This window comes from Entelurus aequoreus, linkage group LG12 (assembly GCF_033978785.1).
Source record: "Entelurus aequoreus isolate RoL-2023_Sb linkage group LG12, RoL_Eaeq_v1.1, whole genome shotgun sequence".
NCBI lineage: Eukaryota > Metazoa > Chordata > Actinopteri > Syngnathiformes > Syngnathidae > Entelurus > Entelurus aequoreus.
The window spans coordinates 19,154,931-19,172,699 of NC_084742.1; the positions used below are offsets into that span (position 1 = coordinate 19,154,931).

The following is a 17,769-nucleotide window of genomic DNA, read 5'->3' on the forward strand; positions in this document are numbered from 1 at the left end:
GTCCTTTTACGTGTTTTTATTAATTTCACTTTGACATGAATACAGAAATCACATTTCTTTTTAATTTTCTTTTTCTCTCAAAGTAGAACCAAAGTCCTAGCTAATACAAAAACAGAGCTGATCTTAGTGAACATCGTACAAACGGGTCAAAAGCACAACACGGCTTGACGGGAGACCAAAAAAAAAAAAAAAAAAAAAAAAGACAACGCTCCTGTCACACTCTCCCATTCCCAATGAACCGAGGAAATCAACATGCTTTTTTCAGCAAACTGGTTAAGAGTAATAATCCATTATATAGCTTGTGTGTGTGCACTTATAGAAGTATTACACTCAAAAGAAAGCCAGCTATGATTCTGTATGGCGGACACCTATCGAGCCTTGCAGGAAGCTTTAAAGCAACTAAAGCGTCAATAATCATGCCAATTGATAATCTATGATGAGACAAACTGAAATGCACACAGTCTCTGCATAATTTGGCTTTAGCATCCAAAGTATGAATGAAAAACGATGCATGATGAGGAGAGGGGTGGGATGACACCACAGATGGCATGCATGGCACGGAATGTCAGACCAGTGAAAACACATTTAGCAGTAGAAGTAATAGTAGTCGATCGGACACATTGGACTGCATTGATAGGACACTCATCCATAATTAGCCACTTTCACTGCATGCAAACTTACGTCTGGGATCATGAACAGAAACACAGCCACGTAGCCTCATTTTACTCCCTTCGGTATAATTGCAGCGCTATAAAACTAATCAAACCACTGAAACGATCACGAGTCAATTAAAAAATGGACATAAACTTAAGTGGAGAAGGGGAATATGATACAGCCTATATTCAGGGTGAGAACTTGCTTCTAAGCGTGTGAGCCTTACAGCAGTCCAAAACATTGGGGGGAAAAACAGCCTCCTTACTCCAAAAAGCTACATAAACTAGTATTCGTCTCAAAATCGCGGTAAAGCATTTAAAAAGAGTTACATTTAACATTTTCTTTTAATTGCAATGTTAGCAATCAAGGACACCGCTTTCCCCCAGGTTCATGATCTGATCCCTGACTTGCTTCTAATTATGATGCTCATTGAGCTCCATTCTCCTCAGTGACAGCAGTAAGTAGATCTTTAAGTGTACTGTATAGATGCATGCACCACAAGCGAGGACTGCTGGCTGCAAAGATGGTGAACTAGACTAAATTATCACAGCTGGCTCAGTGTTCCAAATGCTTTTATTTCCACCTGCTCGCTGGGTTTCAACATAAAAGTTCAGTGCATTGCAGAAACTTACACACCAATTGCTGCCTGTGCAGCTTTACAAGCAAGCCCATGACCTGCTTCTAAAAATGAGGACTCAATCTAAGCAGAGCAGGGACAGCAGGATGAGAATAGCCACAATGACACCTACAAGGTTAGTATGCATATATCCATTTTTGTCTTGATTTATCTTTAAATACACTGTTTGTTTTTCCTAAAAATGTTTCCGGCTTACATCATTACCTGACCTTCTACAGAAATAGTTTTTTTTTTTAGTACAGACATTTGCTTTAAGCGCCGCAAACATGCACCCTTCAAACCAGGTCATAGATTCAGTCTAGTTCACTTGACCACGCTCCGCTTGCCCGCACTCCATCATGTGGCCACGGCCACACAGAGAGGTCATGGCCACGCATTCCTCACTGGCACACTTATTTTTTTAATGCTTGCAAGTGAAGCTGCTCAGTAGTTTGACATTAAATATTGAGGAGCTCAGAGATGATCCTAGCTAGCCAGGTTCAGTGTAGACAGGTGGTACTTGGTTGAGAGTGGGTGATGAGGCGTTAAGGGGGGAGGGGAGTCAAGGAGGGTGATGAAGAGGACTGAGGATTTCTTTTTCTTTTAACTGAGGTCAATCATTCAGTTTTGCTGCGCTTCACGGCGCCGGGTAGTTTCTCTTGCAACCTGAAAAAGAAAGAGTTAATTGACACAGCACATAGAATGTGTCACATGACATGCAGCGCCGCACACAACTCACTTGGCCATGGTGGTGTTGATCTGGTTACGTGCCACGTCGATGTACTGATCAATTTGGGTCTGCAGGCGAGAGAGCACAACAATGGCTCACTATTTGGCAAAGGTTGTTTGTTTTTTTCACGCGATGACTTCATGTTCTCGGCGGGGGTTAGTTAGGCCACAACAACAGGATGGACAAAGAACGCCTTTAGTGTCTGACGCAGACCGCGCTCATCCAAGTGAGCGCACTGCTGCGCTGACAGGCAGCTGATGTCATCATGCGCCTGCCTCAGACTTTTATCATCCTCATGGCGTGGAACACAACGCCCAACTCCTTACCTTGTTCTTCTCGTAGATGGGCGGCACAGCGAAGAGGAGGATGTCAGCTGCAAAGAGGGACAAACAATGCAATAAGATGCAAACGCTGACATAATAGGTCCATATATTGCAACCCATTTAAGTCGATGCCCTTCGTATTGGCAGACTCACTTCGACATGACTAAAATCAAAAATAGCAATTACTTGCAAATGTACTTGTGGCTTGCTCAGTGGCCTGGTTAGAGTGTCCGCCCTGAGACTGGAAGGTCGTGAGTTCAAACCCCGGGCAAATCATACCAAAAACTATAACAATGGGACCCATTACATCCCTGCTTGGCACTCAGCATCAAGGGTTGGAATTGGGGGTTAAATCACCAAAATGACTCTTTTATCTAGCAAAAGACTTACCTATCCCACAATGGATAAATTACATTGTTGCAGTGCAGGTTTTTACAGTAACAGAAGTAAAGTGTAATGAAAAACAAAAAAAATAGTCATAAATACTACATATTGCTCACTAATATGTATAGACAGAAGATAAAATACAACAAAAAAAACTAACAGTATTGCACACCATGAAAAAAAAAGATTACAGTAATCACATAAGTGTGTTGTAGAGTCTTATGGCTGTAGAAAAGATAGCTCTCCTTGCACTGTGGATGTAACAGTCTAATGCTGAAGGAGCTACTCAGGGCCTCCACAGTGCCGTTATGGATGTCAACTTGGTCAGCATTCGTCTGTCAGCCACCTCCTCAATGCTGTTTAGTGGGCAGCCTCTCCTAATGAGTTTATTAAGTCTGTTCCAGTCTCTGACAGTGCTGCCCCCACCCCAACGACGGCATAGAACACAGCAGAAACCACCACAGTGTCGCAAAAGGTGCGCAGCAGTGACCTGTGCAGGTCACTCAAGAGATTTTTGTAAGACTTGACTACCGGTACAATGATAATAAATATTTCGTACATGGACTAATTTTTCTCTCGGTGACTAAATATCTTTAAAAAAAAAAGGGTTTAATTTGTGAGTTGTAGTAGAATCCATGTCGATACTGCCATGCTTTTATCTTGAAACTTACTTTGCACCGAGTAATACATCACTGTGTGTAAATTCTAATTCCAACTACAGAGCATTTACTTTGCTGTTGTGGTGTCTCACACTACTTAGAAAACAAACAACAACAATACAACACAACATAAACTGAACAATTTTTTATAGAAACGACCCCTTGGTATCTCAAATTTGAGGTCACAAGCGGTCGACCATGTATGTCGATGTATGTGTGCACTTTTTAAGTATTGAGAAGAACACCGTGAGCAAGGGTCACCTGCGTAGAGGCAACATTCAACTTCTGGCACATGTCTGTTTTGAGTTATTATGCTATAGTATTACAATACAATTTATTTTAACCAATATGGTAAAAAAGGCCAAAGAGAGACTTACTGTATGCATGCGGGCATGGCAGCATAACCCTCCTACTATTTCAATCTATGAGTGCGATGGGACAAGTTTAATGTAAACAATTATGAGTGCAGACAGAGCACATAATACTTTTATTTGTACAGTACGTTTACGGTGCCAAGGTTTATAAATGACTAACCGGTAGACTAGACTGGATTCCTGTAAATGGGTTAAATGATGATGCATTACTGGTAAGTAACTTAATTGGTTATTTTCTTACTCAATAGTCTATACAGTACATTCAGAAACACGTAAGACTGCCTTTTAGCTCCCAAATTAGGGCATCTCGAGCTTGGTCTTACCGAGGATGAGGATGGTGATGCCATTGAAGACAGCGCCAACATAGGTCAACAGCCACATGACCACAGCCAGCTGCACAAAGAGCAAACAAAGAAGGCGGCTTAGCAAAATTAAGCACCATAAGTCTTTAAAATTCACCTCCATGTGCTTTAAACTGAAAAAAGAACCAAATAAATCACAGTAGCTCCCAATTTTGGAAGATGTGGCTGGAAAAATCAATTGGACTTCACAGGGTTTCTACAGCAAATCTAATTGAATGCTTTTTAATGCCGTTTATAATCCCATGCCATGTCCTACTGCTGATAGTTGTTATAAATAGTCAAAAGCTGACAACTGTCTGTATAGACACGATTGTAAGCATTTAAGAATGCTAATATTGAATAGTTTAAAAGTTAACATTAAACATTACTATCTTGTAAACTAAAATCGTCTCGCAAGACTGTTTCATCTGAGAATTTATTTGTATTTAAATTTTTTTTTGCAGTGATGGCAGCTGACAGTTGTGGCGATAACAGCAGAAGTTGCTTTGTTGGTCACGCCAAAATAAATTAGACATTGTTAACTGCTGCCTGCCATTAATGGCTGACTATTGATTAGCTAATAGCATGTGTGATTGTACCGCATTGATGCCCATTGAGAAAAGTTTGGAGTCTTTTTGCACAGGCTGCAGAACACCTCTCTGGGTTTACCAATTGACAAGCTTTAACCAGGTTTTGTTAATTAGCCTACCAGCCACTTTTGCATTTTGTCACATTCCCGACATGTATTCATTTTATTGCTTTTGCCACAGCACGTTCACAGGATGTACAAAAATTATTAAAGGGTTTTAAACATTTTGGGGAATTTTGCCTATTATTCACAATCCTTATGTAAGACAAAAACGCATATGCTTTTTTTTTTAAATGCATTCTAAGTTGTAAATAAACCATAGCAAAATCCCAACTATCCTAATTCTAACAATGGAGTCAATGGTAGCGCCTCTTTTCCGGCCACAAAACCCTCCAAGTAAGAATTACTTGATCAATATAATATACCCAGAAGTAACTTTTTAAATGTTATCTCTTTAAAATATCCTGTAAAAATGCATATCTCTGAAAAATATGCCTTATAACAGCCACAGACTGGAGGATACATTTTTTTAAGCAGGATACAATTTAAAAATTTGTTAAAAGGCGTCATGGAATAATAAATAAACATCATACTAGAGCTGCAGCTATCAAATATTTTAGTAATAGAGTATTCTATCGAATATCCCGATCGATTAATCTAAAAAAATGTTTTGCTAAAAAAAAAAAAAAAAAGGTATATATATATATATATATATACGAAGTTCTTGTCTCTCGTGCGTTTTTGATGATTATTATACAGTGCCGTTTGAATGGTGGTTTCTCCACGCAAATCCGCTGAGCTGTTTTCAACCTGCCAACAACACAAACAATATAAAAAGACAAACCACTTAATAATGACGACAGCTTTAAATGTTAAGAATGCAGCAGTAATTGCATTCTTTGCATGCAAAATAGTAATCAATGTTCATTTTGCCATCATAACATGTTTGAGATGAAAACATATATAAAATTTGTTCAAAATTAATATTCCCTGAGAAAGTTCAAATAAAACGATATTCTTAGTATCAAATATAAAACAATAAGAACAGTTTTCATTATATCAAACATAAAAATTGGATTAGGTAGTGCCTTTAAGGCCATGTACACACGAACATGGAGTTTTAAAAACACATATTTGGGGTTAAAACAATTTCCATCCACACAAGTGTAGTTTCAAAACTGTCTATGTACTGTATACACACAAACACATACACCTGCTCTCATGCACATTTTGTCCAATCAGAAGCCTGAAAAAAGCAGCAATAGCTGACTTGGTGGCAATAGACCTCCTATTATGTTTATTTTGATATACTTTAGACCAGTGGTTCTTAACTTTGTTGGAGGTACCGAACCCTACCAGTTTCATATGCGCATTCACCGAACCCTTCTTTAGTGAAAAAATAAATGTTTTTTTTTCCTTTAAATCCAAGACAAATTTATATATTTTTTTTACTGGTGCAGAAAATGAACCGTGCATGAACATCACCTTGTTCAAAGGCATGAACTCACAACAAAATACACACCTGCAAATCAGTGTGACTTCTGCTGTTGCCTTTGAGAGACCAGTTTAGATATGCATGTCTTCACCTGGGCAAGTGCCACTCTCATGTCATTTTCACAGCAAGGTCTGTTCCTTTTCTTCGTTTTTATGTCCAGCACCCTCGAAAAGGATTGCTCGCAAAGACTGGGGGTATCCATAATTCGCCGATAGGGAGAAGTTTTTATTTACACGATGAGTTAGGTGTGTCTTGACCTCCGCGGCGGAGGCTCCGCCGAACCCCTGAGGCAGACTCACCGAACCCGTAGGGTTCGATCGAACCCAGGTTAAGAACCACAGCTTTAGACGTACAATGACTTGTACATTATCTTTAAAACAGCCTGCACCTACACACAGAATCCTGGGTACATTATTAAAGAGTAAATGCACACCTGTGCTGCTGAAACCCAACACTCATAGAATTATAACGTCTTTAGCAACATGGTGATATATTACATGTGCAGTGAAGTGTACATTATTTCTAAAATTAGCACGCACTAACGAGCCAAGGAAACCATTTTGCATGTTTAAGTGCCAATATAAAGCACACGGACGAGCGTGTGCCGCTGCAAAACTCTCATGGAATTATAAAGCATTTTATCATCGATATAGCGATATGGTACATGTGTAATGAAGTGTATATTGTCTTTAACATCAGTACACACTACAAGGAGGACGCTACATTGTTTTTTTTAGTTTCTTTGTCGTATTTTACGCGCGAGCAGGGTCGCGCCCGGCTCATGGAAGCAAGACACGTAAGTTAACTTCAAGATTTGTCGTTAAACAAGGACTAAAAACATGAGCTAATGTTGCATCTTTCTTATGACACACAGCAAAAAGTCTTGCTTGTCAAAGTTGTCCCATCAGGTGGAAGTCCAAAAGCGATCGTATACAAAACAGCTGACTGTCATTTGAGCCGGCGAGAGTGTCGCGAAGCCCATTTTGATGTGTCTTTTTATTAATGTTGATTGAAAAGAGCAGCATGTTCACGTTCAAACATACATTAAGTCCTCTTATAGTGTGTTTAAAGGCAGCAAGGCAGTGTTGTTGAGTTTGGAAATGACAGCGTACAACCGTGACGTCATCACAAGTCTCCGTGTGTGCCGTGTACACGCATATGCTGAGTGGAGAGTTTTGGATCTCTACACTTTGGCCAGGGTTTGTAAAAGTCTGCGTTTTTAAAGACAAAAGTATGCGTCTGCGTGTGGACAACAGGCCGAAACGTGAGCTTTGACTACTAAACGAGGCAAAATGCCGTAAAAAAATAAATAAAAATGTACAACGCCTGAAGGCAGCAAAAATTATTAGAATATATTTTGTAATCAAATTACTTGAGGAATCGTTTCAGCTCTACATCATACTAGGAATGCAAATTATGCATGTGTTCAGAAATGGATGACTGATTGAAACATTTTAGAAAACGACAGAATGGTATTTGCATTCTTTAGATACATTTAAAAAAGCTGAGATAATTTAACACCTTGAATAGATGGTATTTTACACCCTGTCAGTTGTTTAAAACAGGTATAATAGATAGCACGCTATGTATAAAGTGTCAGGCAGCTGAAATAACTCTAGTTCATTAACTGTGGGAATGTCAGAAAATAAGAGTTGTGGTCTTGTGAGAATTATCTTGTAGGCCACCGTAGGTCATGTGAGGTCCCTGCGTCACAAGAGTTGCTAATGTTAGCCTATTTAGCTCATGTGTGTTGAAGTGGCGACAGTTGAGGGAGTCGTGTACATAACAAGCTCAGCTTCCTCATCCTCATGACATGGTGTCAGAGTTAAGGACTACACAACTACAGTGCCCAGAGAATGGCAGTTGCAGAGCCATTTAATTTTACCGTATTGAGGCACAGCTTTTCATGCTTTCGAACCAGACAAGACCTCTTAAATCCAGTTTGAAAGCCGCAGCCAAAGAAAAACAGAGCCTGAGTTTGTTTTCATTTACCATTCCATTGATTGACTTACTATCGGCCAAGTCCTACAATTGTATAAAAAAAGTTTAATGCCTCTGGACATCCTATTTAAAGGCCTACTGAAACCCACTACTACCAACCACGCAGTCTGATAGTTTATATATCAATGGTGAAATCTTAACATTGCAACACATGCCAATACGGCCGTGTTAACTTATGAAGTGCAATTTTAAATTTCCTGCTAAACTTCCGGTTGAAAACGTCTATGTATGATGACGTATGCGCGTGACGTCAATAGTTAAACGGAAGTATTCGGACACCATTGAATCCAATACAAAAAAGCTCTGTTTTCATCTCAAAATTCCACAGTATTCTGGACATCTGTGTTGGTGAATCTTTGGCAATTTGTTTAATGAACAATGAAGACTGCAAAGAAGAAAGTTGTAGGTGGGATCGGTGTATTAGCGGTTGGCTGTAGCAACACAACCAGGAGGACTTTGACTTGGATAGCAGACGCGCTATCCGACCCTAGCCGCTGACCGCACGGATGATCGGGTGAAGTCCTTCGTCCTTCCGTCGATCGCTGGAACGCAGGTGAGCACGGGTGTTGATGAGCAGATGAGGGCTGGCTGGCGTAGGTGGATAGCTAATGTTTTTATCATAGCTCTGTGAGGTCCTGTTGCTAAGTTAGCTTCAATGGCGTCGTTAGCAACAGCATTGTTAAGCTTCGCCAAGCTGGAAAGCATTAACCGTGTATTTACAGATCAATGGTTTAATAGTATTGTTGATTTTCTGTCTATCCTTCCAGTCAGGGGTTTATTTCTTTTGTTTCTATCTGCATTTAAGCACGATGCTATCATGTTAGCTCCGTAGCTAAAGTGCTTCGCCGATGTATTGTCGTGGAGATAAAAGTCACTGTGAATGTCCATTTCGCGTTCTCGACTCTCATTTTCAAGAGGATATAGTATCCTGGTGGTTTAAAATACAAATCCGTGATCCACAATAGAAAAAGGAGAGAGTGTGGAATCCAATGTGCCAGCTTGTACCTAAGTTACGGTCAGAGCGAAAAAAGATGCGTCCTGCACTGCACTCTAGTCCTTCACTCTCATGTTCCTCATCCACGAATCTTTCATCCTGGCTCAAATTAATGGGGTAATCGTCGCTTTCTCGGTCCGAATCGCTCTCGCTGCTGGTGTAAACAATGGGGAAATGTGAGGAGCCTTTCAACTTGTGACGTCACGCTACTTCCGGTACAGGCAAGGCTTTTTTTATCAGCGACCAAAAGTTGCGAACTTTATCGTCGATGTTCTCTACTAAATCCTTTCAGCAAAAATATGGCAATATCGCGAAATGATCAAGTATGACACATAGAATGGATCTGCTATCCCCGTTTAAATTTAAAAAATTCATTTCAGTAGGCCTTTAATGCTTTTTAATGCCACTTAAGATCTTAATTTTCGCAAAATCTATTTGATTACTTCTAATGACCCATGGAAAACCTGCTTCACGAACATAGTTGATGTTTGTCTTTAGCTTTAAAAAATATTAGGAGCCATCTCCCCTTAAATAAAATTAGTGGTCTTCCATATGGAGGACAGACGGCATAAGAAAATGGAAAGCCGTTCACCTTAAGGGAGTCCACAAGGTCCTCCACCAGGAAAAGGCGGCTCATCTGCTTCAGGGCTCGATTGATGTAGGTCAGGCTGACGTCAACGTGCTTGCGGAAGGTCTCTGGGGGAATGCGGACATCCTTATCCATCAGCGACCTGCAGGGAGATGGACATGAAATGAGGATTATGACATTATAAACTGCAAACCTGCCAACCCTGAAAAAAAGGCACCAGGGCTGCACTTGGGACACACCTGCTTTTATAGCTTTGCATCAGGGTTGAGTGTGAAAATGCAGTTTTTAGGCTAAAAACCCAAAAATATAGATTTTGTAAATGTTTGGCTATGACAACCACGCTGCATATTCACAGCCACAATGTAATCAAAAATTGTTTATAATTACAAATCAAAATATTTTCTATGGTACAGATATAAGATAAACTGTACAAAAAATCTATTGTGGCAATAATATTTTGAAATCATTTGGTATGTGTCTGTGCCAATTGACCACAAGAACTTTGAATATTGCTCATGGTTACGGTTTATGTCATACAACGGAATGGCTGCTTTGGTATCGCCTGACAAAATAAACAAAATAATCAATTATTTTAACAAAGAGTTGGCAGACCGAATGCTTAAACATGAACATGTGTTTTTCTTCATCTCAGCAATGGTTCTCAGTCACAGTGAAGTTGACACTATTACAGGTGATATGAAATATTGCATTCCAATTGTTATTTATTTTTTCATTAGATCTTGTTACAATGCTCTAATAAGCCCCAATCTGCAAATTCTGCCCTCTCCTTTTCTCTTTCTTCATTGACACAATTTATGGTAGCTGTGATTTATAATGAAGAGTGTGTGCTGCACCATTTTATAGACCTGAATATTTGTTTACATTCTGGGGATTTTGCGTATGCAATGTTTTTACAATAGACTACACACAGTTTTATAAATGACGTCCCTGGAGAGTAGCAAAGCCTACAAGCGTATTCAAGGGTAAAAATGCGTGCAGTAACAGTACGACAAATATGTACAAGTTGACAAGTGTGTAAACTGTAGAAATTACCTTTCGTTTTAAGTGTGTTGAAACAGTAGCTTTCATTTAACAGTAAAAACTAAATGTATTTTGATTTTAAACAAAGGGGTTTTGGTTGCTATTGACTATAGTTTGGGTTATGTATAACAAATGTAATGGGACCCCCGCGGACACCATGTTGGGTAGCTATAAATAAATACCCTAGAGGTGGAGGTCATCTCACCAAGCAGACACTGCCAGGAACAAAGTTAATATACAGAAATGTGATAGTCTTTGGAGCTTGCCAGCACTCGTCTCAGTGACTTTGTCATTTGAATCTACAGCGACGGCTTGTTTTAATGTTTTAATGATATGCCGTGTATGCGTTTCCCACACCGAGCTGACTTTGGCAGTAGGCCTGGCAGTATTGACAGTCCTGTGTTTCAAAGTTGCAAATGCAAATAGGCAAGCACTACCTAATGTTGCCTTAGATTTTACGATCCCCGGGGCCTTACTTAAAGGGGTGGCCATCGCTGGACTTCTGCACGGCCTGGATGACGGACTTGTAGATGCGGAAGGTGATGGTGACGCAGAGCAGCGCCAGGAGCAGGTAGGACGCCACGCTGATGACACTGAAGGCGGCCAGCGACAGCAGCAGTAGCATGGACAGTCCAAAAACCAAGCCTGACTTTTTGGGGTCCCGCCAGTGAATCAGATCCTTGACTGTGGACAAGTGGAGGAGGTTACATATTGTGTACCACCAAAAACATTATCTATGATCTGAATAACTTAAAAGGCCAACCTGTTTGACTTGAATAGGCACATTTTAAAGCACGTGGACTCGAAAAGAATCACCAATTAGCACACCACAATCATGTTTGTATGCATGTTCTGTGGGGAGTCGCGGATGCAGAAGTGATTGCCTTTACACAAGGCCGTTATGTAACGTCAGAATGGGTTGGCACTCTCAAACTGCCAGTTGTGTGCATGAGAGAAATAAAGGGCGAGGTGTGTGTTTGTGTGTTAAAAGGCCCAGTGTAACACAGTGGAAACACCACAAGGACAACAGTGTTGTAGTAACACGAATAACACAAGAACCAGATAAGGAAAGTGCTCCTTGACTGTCTTGAAACCTATTGAATTACTCAATCAACTTGCCTTATGACAATTGACTTTAACGTTTGTGGCCATTAGCCAATCTTGGGCCATGACAAGGTTTCATTCTTTCTTCTTACCTATGTTTTTTGTCTGCTTGCCTGCTATTTTGTAGTCAAACGGCGAAAGGCAAATCATTATGTGTTAAAATAAATGGTCTAAAGGTGAAACGTCTTAATAATTCAGATCATGCCAGAAAGATTAAATGTTCAGGAGAAAAGTGGCGGCGGCAGCAGCAGCACAGTTGAAGCCCTCAGAGGAAAACAAAGCGGGCTCTATTGTTGCTAATTCAGGCCGTTAAGCCAACAGTCAGATTGGGTAAATAGTGCATACCAAGTCGCCAAAAACTTCCCCTGGATCATCGCAGTGGCCTGAGACTATTTAGGCACATTTAGGCATAAGCAGATATGAAAATGAACTAATAAAAGGCAGAACAGGTCAAACTGGAAATAGTAATACCTAAGGCCTCAGAAATAGGTGAGGTTTTCTATCTCTGTATCTGAAGGGCTGTGTGTTTGTGCTCCCAGCATGCTTTGCAGGGCAGGTACCCACAGGGAAGCAGCAGTCGTCAACTTGTTTGGTCTTAACAACCAACAACCAATGTGCTCTTGTGTAATGGCCCACTTTCACTGTGCAACTCCTAAAGCTGTTCCACCACCAGTAATTTCAATGTATAAAAATATTCAAGTTATGCATATGAAAGACTATACTTAAAAGGGCAACTGCACTTTTTTATTTACACTTTATTGTTTACAATCATTATGAAAGACATGACAACGGATGTATTTATAAAAAATGTATTATAAATATTAAATAAACGTAAATAAAAGTCTGCTTAGAGCGGACCCAATGGGAACTCCACTATTCCACCCTTAAAATCTGATAAATAATTCAAAAAGCACCAACAATACTCAATTTACGTTTTGTGACTTGAATATTAACCAAGTATTGGTGACATTATTATAAGCGCTAACGCAGACAAACTATTTATAGCGGCAACGTAATCACTTCCGTGTGTCCCTATGTTTACATCATCGAGTGGTCTGCTGTTTCCTTGCTTACTTGCTCTTTGTAATTTTTTTTGAAGATAATAAATCATGCCTCTCATCTGGAAAGTAGACGGCTGGGAATATAATCTGACAAATTGGGACACTTTGACAGCCATTAAAAGCGCTTGCCCCCACCCTCTCCGTTCCTTCGCGAGGACTATGACACATTTTTCATCTAAATGGGAATATATGAACATCCCAGCAGTCGGCATCCTAATGACGGCAGACCTTGCACAGTAAGTAATGTTTTATTATGTTAGTAGGCTCTCATAAAGTCTGCAGTGAGCAGAAATCAGTGATGAAGGGGAAAAAAAGCTAACGTTGTAATGCGTTTTTGAAATTAATGCGCCATATATGCTTAAAATGATCAAAATACGTAAATATTAAATATTATAAGTGTGCCTGTAACTACATTGCATATATACTTACATCATGTATATAAAACCCTAATAGAGGTGTTTGGATGTGTTTTTAGGGGCTCTATAGGCATCAAATGGCTCTCATGGGCTCCTTTGTAAGGAGACTTTTGATCAAGGTTATTTAAATGTATAGAATGCTTTTTTTTTTTTAATCCATCCATCGTCATGTCTTTCATAAGAATTGTGAATGATAAGCAAAATCCTCAAAAAAGTGCAGTTCCCCTTTAAAGGGGCTGTTTGCAACATGCTCAAAAATATAACACTGGCAAGCCTCTGTTACCATTAGTGGTATATACTGTATATACTTTTACTTTTCACAATAATTAACAAAACTGTCCCAGACAAGCATCTAACAATTTGCAGTCATGTTATAATAGGCTATACATTCAACAATAGCTAAAATAAGTAGATCAACTTGGCTAAATTGTTATAATTAGCTGACAAAATCCGTAGTTTACATTCTCAAAGCCGTAAAACGGCAGGATATACTGTAAATACATATTACATACATATTACAGCACTTTGGGAAAGTTAGCGCCCTTTACTTATTACAACAGTCCCATCCATTTCGTAATTTCAAGCGCACACACACTGAAAACTGAAACTCTATAGTTGTACTATTTGAATACACTTGCAAAACAGAGGACCATTCAAGATCACCAGCTCATACACAAAACCACAAGAATGTTTAAAATAAACTAGTATTAAAAGTGCATACCAGCACCTTTACAGTCAGTTGCGAATGGATCATGTTTGTACACAGAAGAGGGTGTACCTTCCACTAACTAGTACTTTGTTCTTGTAAGAATTTGACCAGAGCAGGGTGCAAAGTATCAGCATGGATTAGGACATATTAGACTGTTATATGTGTTGATTTTGTCTAAAAATGTACGGTAGACATTCTGACAGAATACCAACTTAAATAGATGCCATCTCACTAGGATATATACATTTCCAGACTTGTGCAAAATCCAGAATTGCATTGACAATGTCTCCCAAACTCCAATTCAATCCCATGAACTTGATTTGAGGTAGCAAACAAGAAATTAAAACGCAATTCAAATTACAGTAGAATTAAAATGCCAATTGATGATTTTAATTGTCACAAACTTCATAAAAAATATATTCCCATAAACCTCATGTACACATTGTTTTTCAATTACAGCAAATGTTTTTCATCAACCATTAAAAATAAAAGCATCTTATATAAAAATAGATTAATTTGGTGTATAGTAACTTTCAAATTATGGAATGTGATGGAAATTAATTTCCTAGACTGCTGTACTTTGTCCGAGTATTTGAAATGGTTGCCAAGATAATGCAGTACATTTGTTTGAAAGCCTCTTTGTTGACAAATTTGATAAAACAGACCTAGTTTCAAGAAAAAAGTTCAGTTTGTGACAACAGCAACATGGAAAAGGATAATAGACATAGAAGGCCATTTGTACTAGATCATTTTCGTGAGCTCATTCTCACAAGGACAAAATCCCTGATTTATTCATGTTAATAATATTAACATATTTAATAATAATAACACAAGGGACTGTGTGTTTATTTTAGTGTTTGTAGTATTTAATTTTTTAATATAAAAAATTATTCCTGTCACTTAGCTATAAGGATTTTTTTGAATTGCAATGAATTTAATTCCACTTGCTGTAATCCAAATTCCAAATCAACATTCTCTGGGGGTAAAGACATATACCATTCTGCTATGGGTCCTGGCTTTCAGTTCCTGTCACTTAGATATAAGGATTTGCCCTTGGTGGGCTTTTCATGTGCACCATCTCTGGTGTTACTGTTGTTCGTAATTTGTGAGGGACTATTTGAAAAACCATGGTTGACTGACTTTGTCTCTTTACCATTCTGCGATGAGCACTGGCTTTCAGTTCCTGTCAATTAGCTAGAAGGATTTTCTTTGAATTGCAATTAATTGAATTCCACTTGCTGTAATCCAAATTCCAAATCAACATCCTTTGGGGGTAGAGACATATACATTTGAATTTGGAATTTTACACAAGGCTGGTTTCTTCCTTGAACTGTTTGAGTGAAAAGACACCACCAGTGAAAGCTGCTCTGGGAACTAACCAAGGGAATTAGTATTACCTGATACGTGGGTTAGTATTGCTGTCAAGACATGCTCCGCAAGATGATAGGCTTCTGCAACCCATATGTCGATGGCTTCAACACCCTCAGAGTATGTGCTGTCACAGCAGAGTGTGTTGCTTTGGATATGTGGAGCATTAGCAACCAGGATACATGTAGTGTCATCCTCTTCCTCTTGACTGCAGCCCAACTGTTTGAGAGCACTGATGGTGAGACGTTCCTGTTCAATATCCATCACCATCGTGGGAGGGGACTGCTGACCATACACGACACCTTGAGTGTCATTTGACTCTTCACAATCGCTTGATTTGAGGCACTCTCGCATGAACTCTACAAAGCTATCCACAGGCTCAGAAAGTGAGGGGTCAGCTACTTTAGAATCTTGCTGCACCTTGGTGGGCTTTTCATGGGCACCATCTCCAGTGTTACTGTTGTTCGTAATTTGTGAGGGACTATTTGAAAAACGATGGTTGACTGACTTTGTCTCGTTATCATTCTGCGATGGGTCCTGGCTTTCAGTTTTGGTTTCAGACGAGTCAGACATAAAGCGGTCTTTTGCACTTTTTAGTATTATCTCATGTGACGCATCCTGGGTTTCAGTGACCACTTCAGAAGAATCTGACAGAAAGTGATCCTTTAGACCTTTTGGCTTTATCTCGAGCTCAGAGAAGGGAGACAAAGGCTCATAATCAAAGGATTGCCCATCATACGTGTCATCCCGCATGAAGCTTTTAGAAAAACCAGCTACTGCCTTGTTGTTGGGGCTTTCCCGGACACTTAAATCAGTTTGGTGTGTCTTAGTAAAGTTTTGTTGGAATTCAGTTGACCACTCATCTTTGTCAGGTACATTCACATCTTCCTTTACATCTAAAGAGGTGGCAGTAGTCTTACATTTTTCAGGTTGTGGATAGGACACATCCCATCCAGAGTCTATAAATGTTGGCGCTGATTTTTCATGGACAATATCAAAAGGAGATTTGACTATCTTTTGTTTGGGAGAGTATTCATCTTCTGATTCTACGGGAGAGGAAGGAGGAGAATAGCCTTCTATGAATTCGGTTTCAAGGGGCCTTCTGTTATGTGCTTCATTGCGGTCTTCTAGACCAGGTTCTGCAGTTGCTGTACCTTGTTTGACCACCTCATAGGCTTCGTGCTCTGTCTCAAATTCTATCTCCATCTCATCATCACTGCAGTTTGGCTCTTCCGTTTCTATCACATTGATTGTGGGAACCTGCATTAGTTTTCTCTCTGATCTTGCAGGGGGCATCACCCTTTCCTCTGGAAGCGATGAGGTCTCAGGACAGGTAATGTCCCATGGAGAAGACGTAGAGTTTGGAGGGGGTACAACAGGGGTGAAGCCATCTTCAATAACGGTTTCATCAGACTCCTCTGAGCTGTCTACTTCCCTAGCCTCTGCTGGCTCCAAATCTTCAGTCCAAGTGATCATTTTGTCACCCATGACATCCAGAGTAGTTACAGGGCAATCTGGAAGCATTGTATCCTGCCCTGATGGATCAAGGAACCCTGACTGGTCCTGCTGAACCCACATGTCAGTAGTTGGCAGAAAGTTAAGGTCAAAGTCTGGGTCATCAACACTTGCCAGTTTCTGTGGACCATCCATCAAACCTTTCTGATTGTGATCACTTGGAAAATCCATTAAAGTGTCCGGGACACTAGTAATAGAAGGAGGGGCATCAGGACTGACCACCATTGGCTTCAATTCTGAAGTGATGGCGCATTTAACTAATGTTTCAGCATCGAAGTCTGGCACTGGCGGAAGATGAGCCTTCATCCATGCTTCGGTTTCTTCAAATTCATTCACTTGTCTTGAGTCCCCAAGAACCTCAAAGGGGGCTTCTGGTGAATCATAATCAGTGGAGCCTCTTTTCACTTCAACAACTGGTAAATTTTTCTCAGTGGAAAGCTTCTGAAACCCTGTAGGAGGCTTTGCGATATCAGAGGGAGATTTGTCGTGATGACGATCTTTTAAGTGTAAAGAATCATTGCTTCTAAAATCAGTCTCCTTTTTGGCTGCAAGAGCTTCAAGAGCCTTTATGCGCTCCGAAACAGGAGACGTCTTTATTGGAGACTCTGGCTGTACATCACTTCCGTAATTATAGGGAGAAAAAGAGCCAGGTTGCGAAGAAAAGCGAAGGGATGTCGCTGTGCCTTCACAGGGCTTGTCGGGACCCAGCACCAGCTTTTTGTCTGCATTGACACGCATGGAGGACGACAGCAAAGAAGAAGAACAAGTAGGGGAGGTCACACATGTCACCTAAACGTCCATGCATT

The 17,769-nt window shown here is 40.0% G+C and overlaps 1 protein-coding gene across 3 annotated transcripts in view; it reads right to left on the bottom strand.

Moving 5' to 3' along the window:
* The window catches only part of rtn3 (reticulon 3), a 29,248-nt gene continuing 11,479 nt past the window's right edge, over positions 1 to 17,769 (bottom strand). For 2 of the 3 annotated variants that reach the window (XM_062065033.1, XM_062065034.1), the window contains 6 exons: positions 11,267 to 11,474; positions 9,753 to 9,891; positions 4,064 to 4,133; positions 2,327 to 2,373; positions 2,010 to 2,068; positions 1 to 1,936 (listed from right to left, as the gene is read on the bottom strand). In XM_062065033.1, coding sequence (XP_061921017.1) covers positions 1,888 to 1,936; positions 2,010 to 2,068; positions 2,327 to 2,373; positions 4,064 to 4,133; positions 9,753 to 9,891; positions 11,267 to 11,474 — 572 coding nt within the window. In that variant the 3' untranslated portion in view covers positions 1 to 1,887. Of the gene's footprint in view, positions 1,937 to 2,009; positions 2,069 to 2,326; positions 2,374 to 4,063; positions 4,134 to 9,752; positions 9,892 to 11,266; positions 11,475 to 15,477; positions 17,686 to 17,769 lie in introns of all 3 variants that reach the window. The other variant, XM_062065032.1, reaches the window with a different exon arrangement.